General features: G+C 42.5%; 1 protein-coding gene across 1 annotated transcript in view; it reads left to right on the forward strand.

Annotated features, from left to right (window-relative positions):
• Positions 1-14701, forward strand: part of LOC309392432 (fetuin-B-like) — a 33989-nt gene extending 19288 nt beyond the window's left edge. The window contains exons 2-7 of the mRNA XM_081953640.1: positions 1395-1502; positions 3393-3480; positions 6719-6873; positions 9008-9121; positions 13066-13155; positions 14282-14701. Coding sequence (XP_081809766.1) covers positions 1395-1502; positions 3393-3480; positions 6719-6873; positions 9008-9121; positions 13066-13155; positions 14282-14527 — 801 coding nt within the window. The 3' untranslated portion in view covers positions 14528-14701. The remainder of the gene's footprint in view (positions 1-1394; positions 1503-3392; positions 3481-6718; positions 6874-9007; positions 9122-13065; positions 13156-14281) is intronic.
• The last annotated feature ends 653 nt before the right edge of the window (positions 14702-15354 follow it).

Consider the following 15354-nt stretch of genomic DNA (forward strand, 5'->3'; position numbering starts at 1 on the left):
TGGCCCTTTTAATTTCATTCTTAATTGGGATACAGCTGTTTTATGCAGTGGTTTCCATTCCTCTTCCTCTCTTCCTTTCCCCATCATGCAACTCTTTGGGGGTAAGGACTGCTGCAGAAGTGGCCCTCAATAAACTCAATGAAAATCGGAAAGAAGGCTACATTCTTGGTCTCCAGCGCATTTTTGATGTCCTAGAAACTACTGAGGTAAGATCTCTTCCTTCTCTTGATTTTTTCTTTTTTTCTTTCCACTGAACACCAGGCATTCTGGTTTCCAATCATGGTAGCACTAGTGTTTTTGAGCAGGAAAATAATCTACAAAATCATTTGATGGCACCCAAGTGATATAGCCTAGATTTGGTAGACCTAATTAAAAAGCCATACCTCAAAGTAGGGCCAGCTCTACTATTAGACTGAGTCAAGCAACTAATATATATTTCCTGGCAGATCTTGTTATCACTGGTGACTCCCACCCGCTTTTTAAAAATGGGACAGGGTACTATCAGTCCAAGACATTCTAGGTTAATCATTTGAGATCAGGTTTTGTGATAATATATTCACTATTGCTAGGATTAAAAATAAATGTTTTGCTGCACAGATGAATGGATGAATGGAAGATGCAGTGATCCATTGCAATATTAAAATACTGAGAGATTCATCTAGTCATGTAGTGTCCCATCAGAGCTGCAAACCTTTTTGGCACGTGCGCAATATTGTCAAGCAGATAAAAAAACATATGAGTCTTGCATCACAAGATCACCACAACTATGCTTCCATTACTTTGAAAGTAAGATGGGGGACATCAGTGATGGATTCCAGATCACGTTGCAACCGGTACAGTGCAACGGGCCCCGGCATCCACCACATGAATGCGCACAGCACACGTGCAAACACAAGCAGCATGAGCATGTGTCCTTACCTCCTGCAACACTCTGCGATGCCTCCGTGATGCTCCAGCTGCTTGGCGGAGCATCGCGCAGGCGCCGTAGGCTCCATGCGTAGAAGCACCAAAGAGCTCAAATACAAGTAAGGAGGGCAGGTGGGTGGGTGGGCCCTCCAGAGCACTGTACCGGAACGGTACCCAGTGCTCCCGGTAGGAACCAGTATGCCCGTACTGGGGCGTACTGCCTGCCACCCACCACTGGGGGGCATGTATATATATAGTAAGTAAATAATTGAAATGCACTGGACATCCTTGTCCCTTTTAAGGAAGCTGCTGGATTTATCTGTGAGCGCAATTGGTTTCTTCATATCAAGTGAAAATTAGATTATCTCCTGTTGTTGTTGTTGTTTTTTTGAATGTTGATTTGAAGATTAATTTATTTTCATCTAACGTGTTCAAGTTGATTAACGACCTATCTTGCCCTTTTAAGAGTTTTCCTTTGTCCATAATAGGGTGATGAGTCTGCTTTCGATCTTATTTTGGATGTGCTAGAAACCAAATGCCATGTGCGGAGCAGGAAACCATGGAGAGAATGCGAATTTAGAAAGCCACATGAGACAGTAAGTAATTGATCTAATTTAAAGGACTCCCAATAAGGTTCAGAAAGAAATCAGATCTGGGTTTTCAACTGGTTTGCACAGGTGGCCGAGGGAGTAACTCCACTCACTTGCCATGTGGTAACAAACCTTCTCTTCACAATAGCCTTCACCACTTCTCCCATGTTGACATTTCTTCCTTGGCATCTTTGTGTCCATGATAGTTCCCACTTAACCAACTTAAACTGGTTGTTCCATGTCTGCACAATTGAAGGAGAGGAACCACGTCTTGGCCTTCTTCTACAGAAAATGTCCCCCTTTTAGGTACCAAAGTGATCCTTGCCCCCTCCCCTCCAGTCCTTTGTCAAACAAAACATTCACATCACCTTCAATTTCTTAATTTAGGACTTATGAGCATTCTTCTTAGCCTTTTCTGCTGCTTTTCCACCTCTCTGAAGCCTCCTAACAGTGACGTGCAGTCAGGGGAAGCAGGGGAGGCAGAAAATTTTTTAAAAATTTTTAAAAAATACTCCGGGAAGCCACGAAAGTGGCTGGGAGAGGCGCGCGGCTTGGTTTAGCCTCCCTGGACATCTCAGCAGCAGCCCCAAGTATGCCGATCTCGCCATTTTTTGCATCGGGTGAGCCTGGGATCCTTGCAAGGGGAATGGGACAATGTGTGCAGGCGGCTCCTCAGCGCACAGCCTCAGATTAGCACAGCCGCGATCCCCTTCCCCTGCACACGTGGTCCCATTCTCCTCCTTCGTAAACCAACATGAAGGGGACTGCGACTGCGCTTATTGAGGCTGTGTGCTGAGGAGCCGCCTGCACACGTTTTCCCATTCTCCTTGCAAGGAGCCCGGGCTCGCCCGATGCAAAAAATGCCTAGGTAACGTCAGTGCTAGAAGGGGGGGGGGAAGGAGGAGAAAGGAGAAGTTTCTCTTCTCAGAAAAGTCTTTTCAGTGGAGCTGCGGCAGCCTGCCTGCCTCTTTCTGACATTTCTGAGAAGAGAAACTTCTTTCTCCTCCTTCTCCCTGCCCATTCCCTTCTAGCACTGATGATTTTACCTAGGCACTTTTTGCATCTGGTGAGACCACGATCCTTGCAAGGGGAATGGGACCACGCGTGCAGGTGGCTCCTCAGTTCCAGCCTCAATCAGCGCAGCCGCGGTCCCCTTCATGTTGATTTAGGAAGGAGGAGAATGGGACCACGTGTGCAGGGGAAGGGAATCATGGCTGCGCTAATCTGAGGCTGTGCGCTGCTGAGGAGCCGCCTGCACACATTTTCCCATTCCCCTTGCAAGGATCCTGGGCTCGCCCGATGCAAAAAATGCCTAGGTAACAACGTCAGTGCTAGAAGGGGGGGAAGGAAGAGAAAGGAGAAGTTTCTCTTCTCAGAAATGTCTTTTCAGTGGAGCTGCGGCAGCCTGTCTGTCCCTTTCTGACATTTCTGAGAAAAGAAACTTCTCCGTTTGGGCTGCGCCCGTGCGATCGGAGCAACCATGCGGTTTAATGATGTCACCAGCCTCACCAGTCATAAACATCACCGCACGTCACTGCCTCCTAAAAGTATACTAACTTTCTGAGCGAATACCTTTGGCCTTTGGCCTTTCAAGTTTGGTCTAAAGCAGGAAGTAGATCAGGTGGAACCGAGATCACGTCTGCTGGATCGATCATCTGTGCTGCACAAATGAGCACTTCCTAGTAACTCCTAATATATTCTGCAGTACAAAAAAACAGACAGTGGTGTTATACAAAATCACAAGAAGAAATGTAGGAGCTGTAGAGACGTGGAAAACATGGAAGGAAAGTAAACCTGTGCCTAAGAGGTGGGAAAGATTCAGCTTTTGATTATATGTCATGGAATCATTGGTAAAAGAAATGGGTAGCACTAACACACTATTTCATTTTGTTCCAGGTCTTTGGCCATTGCGAAATAATAATGAAATTCAACAGGAAAACAAATGATTCAGTCTTATACAGTGATAACTGCGTTTTACGCCCTCGTAAGTATTTTCCATGTTTGCTGCATTGAGGTTTACTCAATATATCTATCTGAGCACATATACAGTATCATACAATTGCAGTTTTACAGATCTTCTCAAAGTCATGTAAAATTTTGATAGATACAGAAGCACCAACATTAAACTTTAAAGCCTTGTCCCATTCTTCAAAGTATCTTAGACTACACCTGTAGTCTAAGTTTGCTCTATTTCTCAACCACGAATGCAGTTTGTCCCAATTTCATTTTCTGTATATTTTGGTTGCTCATTTGTACATTTTTCACAAACTTTTTTTTCTGTGTTCATTTTCTGCCAGCATTTTGATTAGTACAGAATATTATTTTCTACTCCCTACCTCTGAATTTCTCAGCAAATTTTTATTTGCAGCTATAAAATTAAAAAATACAGAGTTCAGATTTTTTTCCTGCCACTCAGACCCAAATGATACCAATTCATGATGCATTTTGTGATTGTCAGCATAGAAGAGGTGCAGCCGCTGCTGATATCTCAAGGGCTATTGTTGAAATGTACATTATGACAAGTTATTTCTCACTGAAGGTTATTTTGGTCTCTTGTGTCATATTGTAGCTTCCTAAACTGACCTTCCATGATAAATTTATGAGTACAAATGTTTGGAAGAAGAATAAACCTTGAGAAACAAGGAAAAATTGCTAAGCAACTATATTATATGCTCTTATTGCTTAGTTAGGTTAAAGAACCGTTACTAGTTTGTGCCTCAGTCTGTTCCCTAAAATACCCCACTTGATTCGTTCGCAGTTCAGTAACGAGAACGACGACAGGCAATTGGTGAATGGTTCAAGCTTTAGCAACGTTGCTGACTGTGCCAAGTTAGAGAGTGGGTTGTGTGAGCTGGAAGTTGTTGCAAATGTGGTTTGAACTTTGGATGAAGAGGCATCTCCTTCATCAGGCCTTAATGAATAAAAGTTACTTCAGTCTTGACCAGTGGTGGGTTCCGACCGGTCCGGACTGGTTCCGACCGGTTCGAGAGAACTTGTAGTAGTTTGGCAGCCTGGATTGCTGGAACCGGCAGTGACCCAGGCCTTCCATGCCTCCGAACCAATTCTCCTATGGATCCACCATCTTGATTTTTGATTCTGCGCATGCGCAGAAGAATTTTAATTGCACATTTTTAAAACTTTTTTAACGTTTTGCGCTTGGCCAGACCTATTTATGTGCAAATGCACACGTGCGCAGAGCAAAATGTTTGCACGCACCAAATTGGCAGTAATGCCGGCAGCAACCCATCCCTGGTCTTGACATATTCATTCATCGGATGTTACTACATCGTAGACTCCGATTCTACCATGAAAGAAAAAGTAATCCAGATTAAGAGCTAGTTTGATGTAGTGAATCAGGCTAGAAACTGGGAGCCCATGATTTCTAGTCCCCTTTGGGGCACGAACCCAGCAGTGACCATGGGCAAGTCATTTTTTCTCGAAACCTAGGAAGGAGGCCATGGCTAACTACTTCTGAAAAATCTTGCCAAATAAATTGCATGGAGTTGTCCAGGCTGTCTCCAAAAACCAGGCATGAATGAATGAAAGAAAAAAGATCCAACTTGAGATCATGCCAGACTAATCTTATTGCATTCTTTGATAATGTGACAAAATTAGTGGACCAGAGGAATGCCGTCGATATAGTTTACTTGGACTTCAGTAAGGCTTTTGATAAGGTAGACCATAACCTACTACTAGATAAAGTTGAAGAATGTGAGTTAGACAGCATCACCACCAGATGGATTCGTAACTGGCTGACCAACCGCACTCAATGTGTAGTCCTCAATGGAACTACATCTACATGGAGGGAGGGATGCAGTGGAGTACCCCAAGGCTCTGTTTTAGGCCCAGTACTCTTCAACATCTTCATCAATGATTTGGATGAGGGAATAAATGGGGAACTCATCAAATTTGCAGATGACACCAAGCTGGCAGGAATAGCCAACACTCCAGAAGACAGGCTTAAGATACAGAAGGATCTTGACAAACTTGAACATTGGGCACTATCTAATAAAATGAAATTCAATGGTGAAAAGAGTAAGGTTCTACATTTAGGCAACAAAAATGGAATGCACAGGTACAGTATAGGTGATACCTTCCTCAGTAGTAGTAACTGTGAAAGGGATCTTGGAGTCCTAGTGGACAACCATTTAAATAGGAGCCAGACGTGTGCAGCAGCTGCCAAAAAGCCAACACAGTTCTAGGCTGAATCAACAGAGGGATAGAATCAAGATCACATGAAGTGTTGATACCACTTTATAATGCCTTGGTAAAGCCACACTTGGAATACTGCATTCAGTTTTGGTCACCATGATGTAAAAAAGATGTTGAGACTCTAGAAAGAATGCAGAGAAGAGCAACAAAGATGATTAGGGGACTGGAGACTAAAACATATGAAGAATGGTTGCAGGAACTGGGTATGTCTAGCTTAAGAGAAAGAAGGACTAGGGGAGACATGATAGCAGTGTTCCAATATCTCAGGGGTTGCCACAAAGAAGAGGGAGTCAAACTATTCTCCAAGGCATCTGAGGGCAGAACAAGAAGCAATGGGTAGAAACTAATCAAGGAGAGAAGCAACTTAGAACCGAGGGGAAACTTCCTGACAGTTAGAACAATTAATCAGTGGAACAGAAATTGTCTCCAGAAGTTGTGAATGCCCCAACACTGGAAGTCTTTAAGAAGATGTTGGATAGCCATTTGTCTGAAATGGTATAGGGTTTCCTGCCTAGGCAGGGGGTTGGACTAGAAGACCTCCAAGGTCCCTTCCAACTCTACTATTGTATTGTATTGTATTGTATTGTATTGTATTGTATTGTATTGTATTGTATTGTATTGTATTGTATTGTATTGTATTGTATATTATTTGGGGATTCTAGTGTGATGCTGGTTGGTACAATGAGCCAGAGGAGGTTTTGGGTAATGAATCATCTACAAGCAAAACTATCAAAGCTCAGAGAGCACCAAGGACTCCTGAGCTATAGATATTCTCTTCTACTGCTTTCTGCCTTCAGATTTGTTCCCACTCACAATGACAGACTTCACAGGTTCCCTGCTGTTGACTGCATTGTCAGGTGGCTAAACTACTATGACCCTGAGGAGATACAGGTTTGAGAGGGAAGCTCAATTTTCAAGCTGATCGAAGCTTCTTGATTTAAATGTACAAGCTCGTATTCAAACTCCTTGTCTCACCTTTTCAAATGATATTCTCTCCCCTCCCCCCCAAGATTCTCGTCCTCCTTGCCCTGGCTGTCCAGTTCGCCAAGATCCTTCTGAAGATGATATTCAGCAAGCAGCAAAGGACACCCTGGCCAAATTCAATGCGGAAACAAATCACATTCATTATTTTGCCATCATTGAGGTCACCAAAGCAAGTTCACAGGTAAAGCTGAGATGAAATATTTTTGAGCAAGAAAGTTGATGCTGTTCCACCTTAGGCCCAGTACTCTTCAATGCCTTCATAAATGACTCAGATGAGGGACCCAAAGGGGGGCTCATCAAATTTGCAGGTGACCCAGAAGACAAGCTCAGGATCCAAAAAGATCATGAGGGACTTGAGCAATGGGCCCTATCCAACAAAATGAAATTTAATTGGGAGGGAGAGGGGAAGCAAGGTTTTTACACCCGGGCAAGGAAAACCAAAGGTATAAATACAGATCAGGTGAAGCCTGGCTCAAAAACCGTAACTGAGAGAGGGACCTTGGAGTCCTATTGAATGATCACTTAAACAGCCAAAAAAGCTAATACAATCCTTGTTTACATAAACAAAGGCATAGAATCAAAATCACATGAAGTATTAGTATCACTTTATAAAGCCTTAATAAGACCATCTAGTTACTGCATACCGCTTCCAGTTTTGGTCACCACATTAGAAAAAAGATGTTAAGACTTTGGAAAAAGTGCAAAGAAGAGCAATTAAGAAGATTAAAGAATTTGAGATTAAAACATATGACTAAATCATATAAAAACATGCAGAATTTGGGTTTGGCTGGTTTAGACAAAAGAAGGAGTAGTGGGAACATAGGATAGGATAGGATAGGATAGGATAGGATAGGATAGGATAGGATAGGATAGGATAGGATAGGATAGGATAGGATAGGATAGGATAGGATAGGATAGGATAGGATAGGATAGAATTCTTTATTGGCCAAGTGTGATTGGACACACAAGGAATTTGTCTTTGGTGCAGATGCTCTCAGTGTACATAAAAAGACAAGATTCATTCATCAAGAATCATAAGGTACAACACTTAAGGATAGTCACAGGGTACAAATAAGCAATCAGAAAACAATCAATATCAATATAAATCATAAGGATACAAGCAACAAAGTTACAGTCCTGCAGTTATAAGTGGGAGGAAATGGGTGATGGATGGGGGATGGGTGATATGGTAGCAGTATTCCAGTATTTGAGGGGCTGCCACAAAGAGGAAAGGGTCAACACATTTTCCAAAGCACCAGAGGGCAGGACAAGAAACAACGGATGGAAACTAATCAAGGAGAGGAGCAACCCGGAATTAGGGAGAAACTTCCTAAACATGGAACAGCTTGCCATCAGAGGTTGTGGATGCTTCATCACTGGAGGTTTTTAAGAAGAGACTGGACAATCACTTGTCTGAAATGCTATAAGGACTCCTGCTTGAGCAGGGGGTTGGACTAGAGGACATCCAAGGTTCCTTCCAGTTCTATTTTGATCTATGCTGTATCCTTGATTTGTATAGAAACTGCTGTAAAACCCAGGGTTTAGGTGAAATGTAGACATTGAAAATAATAACAGGAATAATTCCAGAAAAGGCTAGTTCAGTGATGGCAAACCTATGGCACGCATGCCACAGATGGCACTTGGAGCCATTTGTCAGGGCACGCACTGGCCACCTGAGTTCACCCTTTTTTAAAGCCATTTTTCACCCTCCCCATGCTCCTATAAAGCCTCTGGAGCCTGGGGAGGGGAAAAAGCATGCAAAAATGGGCGGGAGTTGCACTTGTAGTGCGCGCATGCGCACTGGGGGGGTTGAATATTGCATTTTGCGCTCCCCCACTTATGGCACGTGACCCAAAAAAAGGTTCGCCATTGCTGGGCTAGTTGATTTCTACATTATTGCCAAAGAAAGTGTAGAGACAGATTCTCAAACTCCGCAGAAATCGAATTAAAGAAGACTTTAATTTTTATCAGCCAGAGGGTTTCCAACATAGGATTGATTTTGACCTTTCTATGATGTTATATTCAATTTGATTACTGAATATGTTTGTGTCCTCTTCTTGAGAACATCAGACAATGCCCTACCAGTACTCCAATTCTCCTGGTGCTAAGAATCATGGGGACTCTCTGGAGGGCTTCTAGCGGGGTGGTATTCAGCAGATTCTGACCAGTTCTGGAGAACCAGTAGCGGAAATTTTGGGTAGTTCGGAGAACTGGTAAATACCACCTCTGACTGGCCCCACCCCATCTATTCTCTGCCTCCCGAGTCCCAGCTGATCAGGAGGAAATGGGGATTTTACGGTATCCTTCCTCTACAGGTGGTTTCTGGTATTTCTAAGACTGTGGAATTCATCATCCAGGAGACTTCTTGTCATAAAGGTACACCTGTGTCTGACATCACTCAATGCCCTCTCCTCCCATCTGAAACTGCAGTAAGTATTCACAGTCTTGAAAAAAAAAAACTAAATTGATATCTGTCTCAAAGTGTCTCTTCTGAAGAACATTTTCTACTGCTCGTATTTTGTCCCTTATTCATCAGTGTCTGCTAGATTCAGTGGTTGTATTAAGACAACATTTAGACTGGCCTAAAATGGGATGAGATAACCTGTGAGAATCCAGCAATTATTATCTTCGTTTCTTCCATAAATCAAACCATCGCATTATGCCATGCAATAGTTATTAATTTGGCCATTGCACTGTGGAATGCTGAATTCATTCATTGATTGATTCATTCATTCACTCAGTTATTTATTTGTTAAATTTATTGGCCACCTATTTTACCACAGGGTAACTTTGGGTGGCTCACAATATTAAAAGGACGAAAAGTAAAAACAAACAAACATGTAGACAGAACAAATAAAATATTATGAAGATATAAATACCTTAACTAAAAGATGGGCAGGGAGGGAGTAGATGAACAGGGGGGGGGAGATGCGATCTCTCAACCACCTCCAATGCGAAGCCCCAATGCTGTGTATATTAATTATACAAACAATGCATCCCTAATATATGAAGTGCATAATATGCAAATTGAAACACCTATAGATGTGTTATGCTAAATTTATAAGTGATAAGGATATCATTTATAGTACTCCACAAGATTACAAATTTCACCATTCTGTGGTGTTCTTAATCACCCACCTTCCTTAGCAGTCAAGATAGCACCATTCTTTCTCTTTCTCCTTTAGCAGGGGTGGGTTCCTGCCAGTTCTAAACTCTTCTATAGAAGAGGTTCCACAAATCTACAGTGCCCTTTAGAACCGGTTCCAGCTCCCTCCCCTCACCCGTCCACACATCATCAAGATGAAGAGCGAGAGGAGGAATTCTGGGAGCTGAAGTCCACAAAGCTTAAAGCTGTCAAGTTTGAACACCCCTGGGGTTTTTTTTCTAAAAGGTTAGGCGTGCAAGGGTCTTATAACTTGACAGCTTTAAGACTTGCACACTTCAATGCCAGAGTTCCTGAGCCAACATTTCGGTTGCTAAGCGCCAAACCACTCCCACCCGGTCACATGGCTGACAAGCCACTCCCACCCAGTCACATGGCCTGCAAGCCACTCCCACCCAGTCACATGGCCAGCAAGCCACTCCCACAAAGCAGGCCACACCTACAGAAGAGGTTCTAAAAATTTTTGAAACCCACCACTGTCCTTTAGGGATTTCAAATACCATTCTTTACATAGGACTTAATTTTCTTTCAAGCTACACTTGGTTCTATATTATTCCCACCCACTCCCCACAATACAGGGGTGAGATTCTACCAGTTCAGACTGGTTCGCCCGAACCGGTAGCTCCAACGATCAGCTAGGAGTGATACAGTTGACTCCCACAAGGAAGTGGGCCCGCCCCTCCGCTTTGCCTACCTTTATCTTCTCAGCTGAGTCGTATGGCAGACTGTATTGACACTCAGCTGTTTTCCTTCCCAAGAAGCAATCCAGAAGGCGAGTATTCCCTGAACTGCGCACACACGTGCAGCACACACAACGAACTGGTTGTTAAACTGATAGGATCCCACCCCTGCCCCAATATCAATAAGGTGCTATTATAGGCAAGGGTGGGCTGCTGGGGGTTTTCAAGGGTTAGGAAGAACCTCTAGCTAAGATTCTGTGCAGTTCAGAGGACCCCCAAATCCCACTCCTGCTTGGCCCTACCCACCCACCCCCTCCCTCCCAAGAGTCCCCACGGGGCCCGTTTTGGATGCAGGTAAGTGCAGGATGCGCACGGAGGCTCGGAGAAGGCAAAAGATAGGCCTACCGGAAGTTCAGGAAGGCCAGAAACGGAGCCGTTGCCAGCCTCCAGAGGGCCTCCGAAGCCTGGAGAGGCTGTTTCACCCTTCCGGAGGCTCAAGGAAATCCTCCAGAGCCCATGGAGGGTAAAAATGCCCCCCCCTGCCATGATGCAGGAGGCCGACTAGGCCATGCCCACCCAGAAATCAGGCAGAGAACCCCTTGCTAAAATTTTTGAAGCCCACCCCTGACTATCGGGTGCCATTGCTGTTGTTTGCTGTCTTATTCTTATTTCCTTCTTCATCTGTCAGTCTTTCTCAATTTTTTCCATACACCACTGGCTTCTCCTTCAGCTCTCAAATTCAACTCCCTTCCTCTTTCCACCAACATTCAGCTCCTGTACCTTCCAGTTGCTTTCTCTGTCTCTCTCTCTGCACTCCAGTAGTGGCCTCTACGTTCTTAAAACCTCAGAGGACACAAAATGGTAAGAAAGGAAAACACCCACAAAAACTCATGAGTTTGGACATAAATTCTTCTGTGAACATACAGTAGGCACTGTTTTTTTTTTTTTACCTGTTTCTAGCATTCTGAATGAAGCAAACTATTTTCAATGAGGAACAAGTGGGAGGCAGATGCTAACATTAGATATAATGAATCCATTTAAATGTAAAAAGTGGAAATATTGGGGGCATGGAGTGAGAGGCAAAATTCCACCCTTGTATCTTACTTACTTTTACTTTACTTTATTTAGATTTATAAACCGCTCCCTCTCCCCAAGGGGACTCGAGGCGGTATCACTGGTGCTTTTGGTTTAACTATTATTTCATTGTTGCTAATCTTGATTATAAAGTTTTTAATGTTTTTATACCTATGGTTTTTTTTTCTATTGTATGCCAACAGAGTCATTGGGGACACTGAGATGGGCAGCAAATGAATAAAATAAATAAACAAACAAGCAAGCAAATAATAAAGATCAATACTGAAGCCCTAGAAGAGGCCAATGTCTAAACCTACTTTTAGACCATGCTTTTATCATTCAATCTGAGAACATAGTCTATATATCCATCTTCCAGAAATGGAGAGGTAGCATAAAATCAGAAGTGGGTTGCTACTAGTTTGCACCGGTTCAGGCGAACCGGTAGTGGAAATTGCAACCGGGTCACCAAACCGGTAGGGACAGCAGGCTGGCCATGCCCCCGAACCGGTTCCCTGAAGGCTGTTCCCATTAGAATTCAAGCTTAGTAATTCATTATTTTCCAAGCCAACCCATCAACCATAAGGTTAGTTTTCACTTTCCAGAGAAAATACCATATTTTTCGGAATATAAGACGCACTGGAGTATGAGATGCACCAAGATTTTGAAGAGGCAAATTTTTTAAAAAAAGTTTTTTGCACTCTGCAGACCTTCCAAAAATGGCCCATTTTTTGCAAAAATGGGGGCAGCATAGCCTTTAGGAGGCTTGTAGAGTGTTCCTGGGGGCTGGGTAAGGGCAAAAATGAGCAAAGAATGGGCCCGTTTTTTGTAAAAAAAAAGGGGGGGGAGGGCATGCATAGCCTTTAGGAGGCTTATAGAGTGCCCCTGGGGCCTGTTTTTCACTACTGTTTGCCCTCCCCAGACCCCAGGGGCACTCTGGAAGCCTCCTAAAGGCTATGCACAGTCATTTTTGCAAAGGGGGCGGGGTTTCAGGAGGCCAATGCTGTATTCAGTATATAAGATGCACCCAGATTTTCACCTTCTTTTTTGAGGGGAAAATGGTATGTCTTATACTCTGAAAAATACAGTAATTATAGGAATATAATCACTAAGATAGCAAAATTAATACCTAGAACACCAAACTACATTTCCTATTATGGGAAAATTTGCTTCAAGTAATCCATAGAATAATTGGATGACTCTGAAAAAAAAGAATTCAAAATTCTAAGAAGCATAGCAGAGGAATACAGCTTTCCCCTGGAGGCTCCATCAATTCTAATGGGACCGCAGAAATTCTCATTCTGAGGAGGAGAAATGGCATGCCAACCACAGGGAGCAATGGGGAAGGCCCTTTGACACAGAACATCTGATAAACCACATCTACTGCTATCCCATTGTATGCTCCAAACTCTGAGGAGGTTAATTTTTTTGTTGATGAAACCTTTCTCTTTTGTTTTAGGCGGCAGGCCTATGCAAGGGTTCTGTGATAGACAGAGGGGTAAAACTTCTCAAAGATATCTCTGTAGAATGTGATTTTTTTCCACATCTGGTAAGTTCCTCGGACAGCTATCATCTGCAGAAAATATTTATTTCTGGGTGGTTGAACATAGTTTACTTTTTAAAACACATGGCTGGACTTCACCCAGCAAACCAATAGATTTCTTAGTAAAATAATAATTCAATAAATGACTACCTGGCTTGATTAAGCAGGCAGGTGATGATCTGCTTATAAGGTTTTTGTTAGATGCTATTATTTTAATAATGACGCCTATTATATTTTGATTTAAAATTCTGCCTGAAGCCTCTGGAATGATGTAGTTTGGGTTCCACTATTGGATAACTCTTTGGGTATTTGTTATCCTATATATATATATTTATAGATGATACATAGATAGATAGATAGATAGATAGATAGATAGATAGATAGATAGATAGATAGATAGATAGATAGATAGATAGATAGATAGATAGAGATCCCCGTTCCCAATTAAATAAGCAGAGAAAGAAGTTTATAGATAATTTTAAATGTATCTGCAAAACACCTTGAGAAACAGCAATTTAGGCTTATATTTCATCCCATCTTGCTTGCCATCATCTCTGGGCAGTTTACAGTGAAAACATAATTTGTATATTTTCCCCAGTTACTTGGCTCCTTATTTTACCAGTCTCGGAAGGATGGAAGGCTGAGTCAACCTTGAGCTCCATCAGAGTTGAACTCCAGGCTGTGATCAGAATTTGCCTGCAATTTTGGACCTTAACCATTACACCACCAGGACTCCTTCTTAGGGAAGAAGAGATGCTTCTTAGGGAATGGTCAGATAGCCAGCAGTTACATAATGGATGGAGAAATAGGCTCAAAAGAAACCCTCCCTAGTTTCTTTTGCTGTAAAGGAGTGGGGCAATTTGTACCTTCATGTTTGCATGATTTTCTTCATCTAACCATACAACAAAATAGAATTATCTTTCCTGGACATGTTTCCTGTCCACCTACCTACTAAGACTGACAAAAGCTAAGCTCTACCTGGGAGGAAGTACAGCTGGAATGGTTTCCCCTTGTTGCATCCAGAAAGCAGAATTTATGAACATCAACTGTCTTGAACATTTCACCAAATAACTAAGCATAATTTACAAGCCAGATATGGGCTATTCATTTTCTTTATCTTTTGTCTTATTAGCCATCAGCTAATGTCACAGAAACTCCACCAAAGCAGAAGGAAGCAGTGGTACAGGTGACCAATCGTCCTTCGAGCAGCCATGAAGTTAGCCCCACTTTTCCTTCTCCACAAGAGGAAGCCAAGACAACCATTTCTCCCTACCGCAAAGGCTATTCCAAATCAGCTGAATGCCCAGGAAATGTTGCAAAAGAGATCCCTGGCCTTCAACTGCCTTCACGTTTACAGGAACTGGCTGAAACCTCCTAAACAAAGAGGGATGTGTGATACTGAAAGCTTAATTGAGAGGAAATCCCCCTGCCTCTCTCCTTTCTCCTTCTTTCCTTCCTTCCCCCCTTCCTCCCTCCCTCCTTCCCTTCCTTCCTTCCCAAGTAACTACTTTTCTGCTCGAGGAAATATTAAAAAATGTTGTTTCAAAAATCAGCTTTGTTTTTTTTTCATTTATTCTTTTGAAACAAACACCCAGCCTATGCATCCTGTCAGTCAATTCTCAAGTTGTAAGGAGAAGAAAGGAAGGAAGGAAGGAAGGAAGGAAGGAAGGAAGGAAGGAAGGAAGGAAGGAAGGAAGGAAGGAAGGAAGGAAGGAAACACACAAAATGTAATTTTTACTATGTAAGCTTAATCTTATAGTTTAAAGGGGAAGATTCAATCATTGCTTGATTTATTCAGTTCTTTTTACGGATTAATAAGTGCTAAAAAATGAACGAGGAAAACCAGTTAATAAACTAATTTAGAATACTATATATATTGTTGCTGAACGTTTCATATTTTGTAGTCTACTGTCCATGGGCTTTAACTCTTGGAAATGCATTTTCTCTCCTTCAAGTAGCAACAATGTGTGTTTTTTTCCTTCGCCATTGAAATCCAGAGCAGATTTTCCTTCCCACATTAGGAAGGGCTCACCATGATCAAGAACTTAAAAGATGCAGCAGGCAGTTTGTCCTTTCAGACTTGAAATATTCTATGAATGTAGCCTTACAATAAAGCAGAATTAGTTCATCTTGTCCTGTTTCCTGTCTGGTTCATTCCGAAGGGTTGACACTTTCCCAATTTGTCTTTTCATCTATGGATGTTTA

This window comes from Natrix helvetica, assembly GCF_964273705.1.
Source record: "Natrix helvetica genome assembly, chromosome: 5".
Classification (NCBI taxonomy): Eukaryota; Metazoa; Chordata; class Lepidosauria; order Squamata; family Natricidae; genus Natrix; species Natrix helvetica.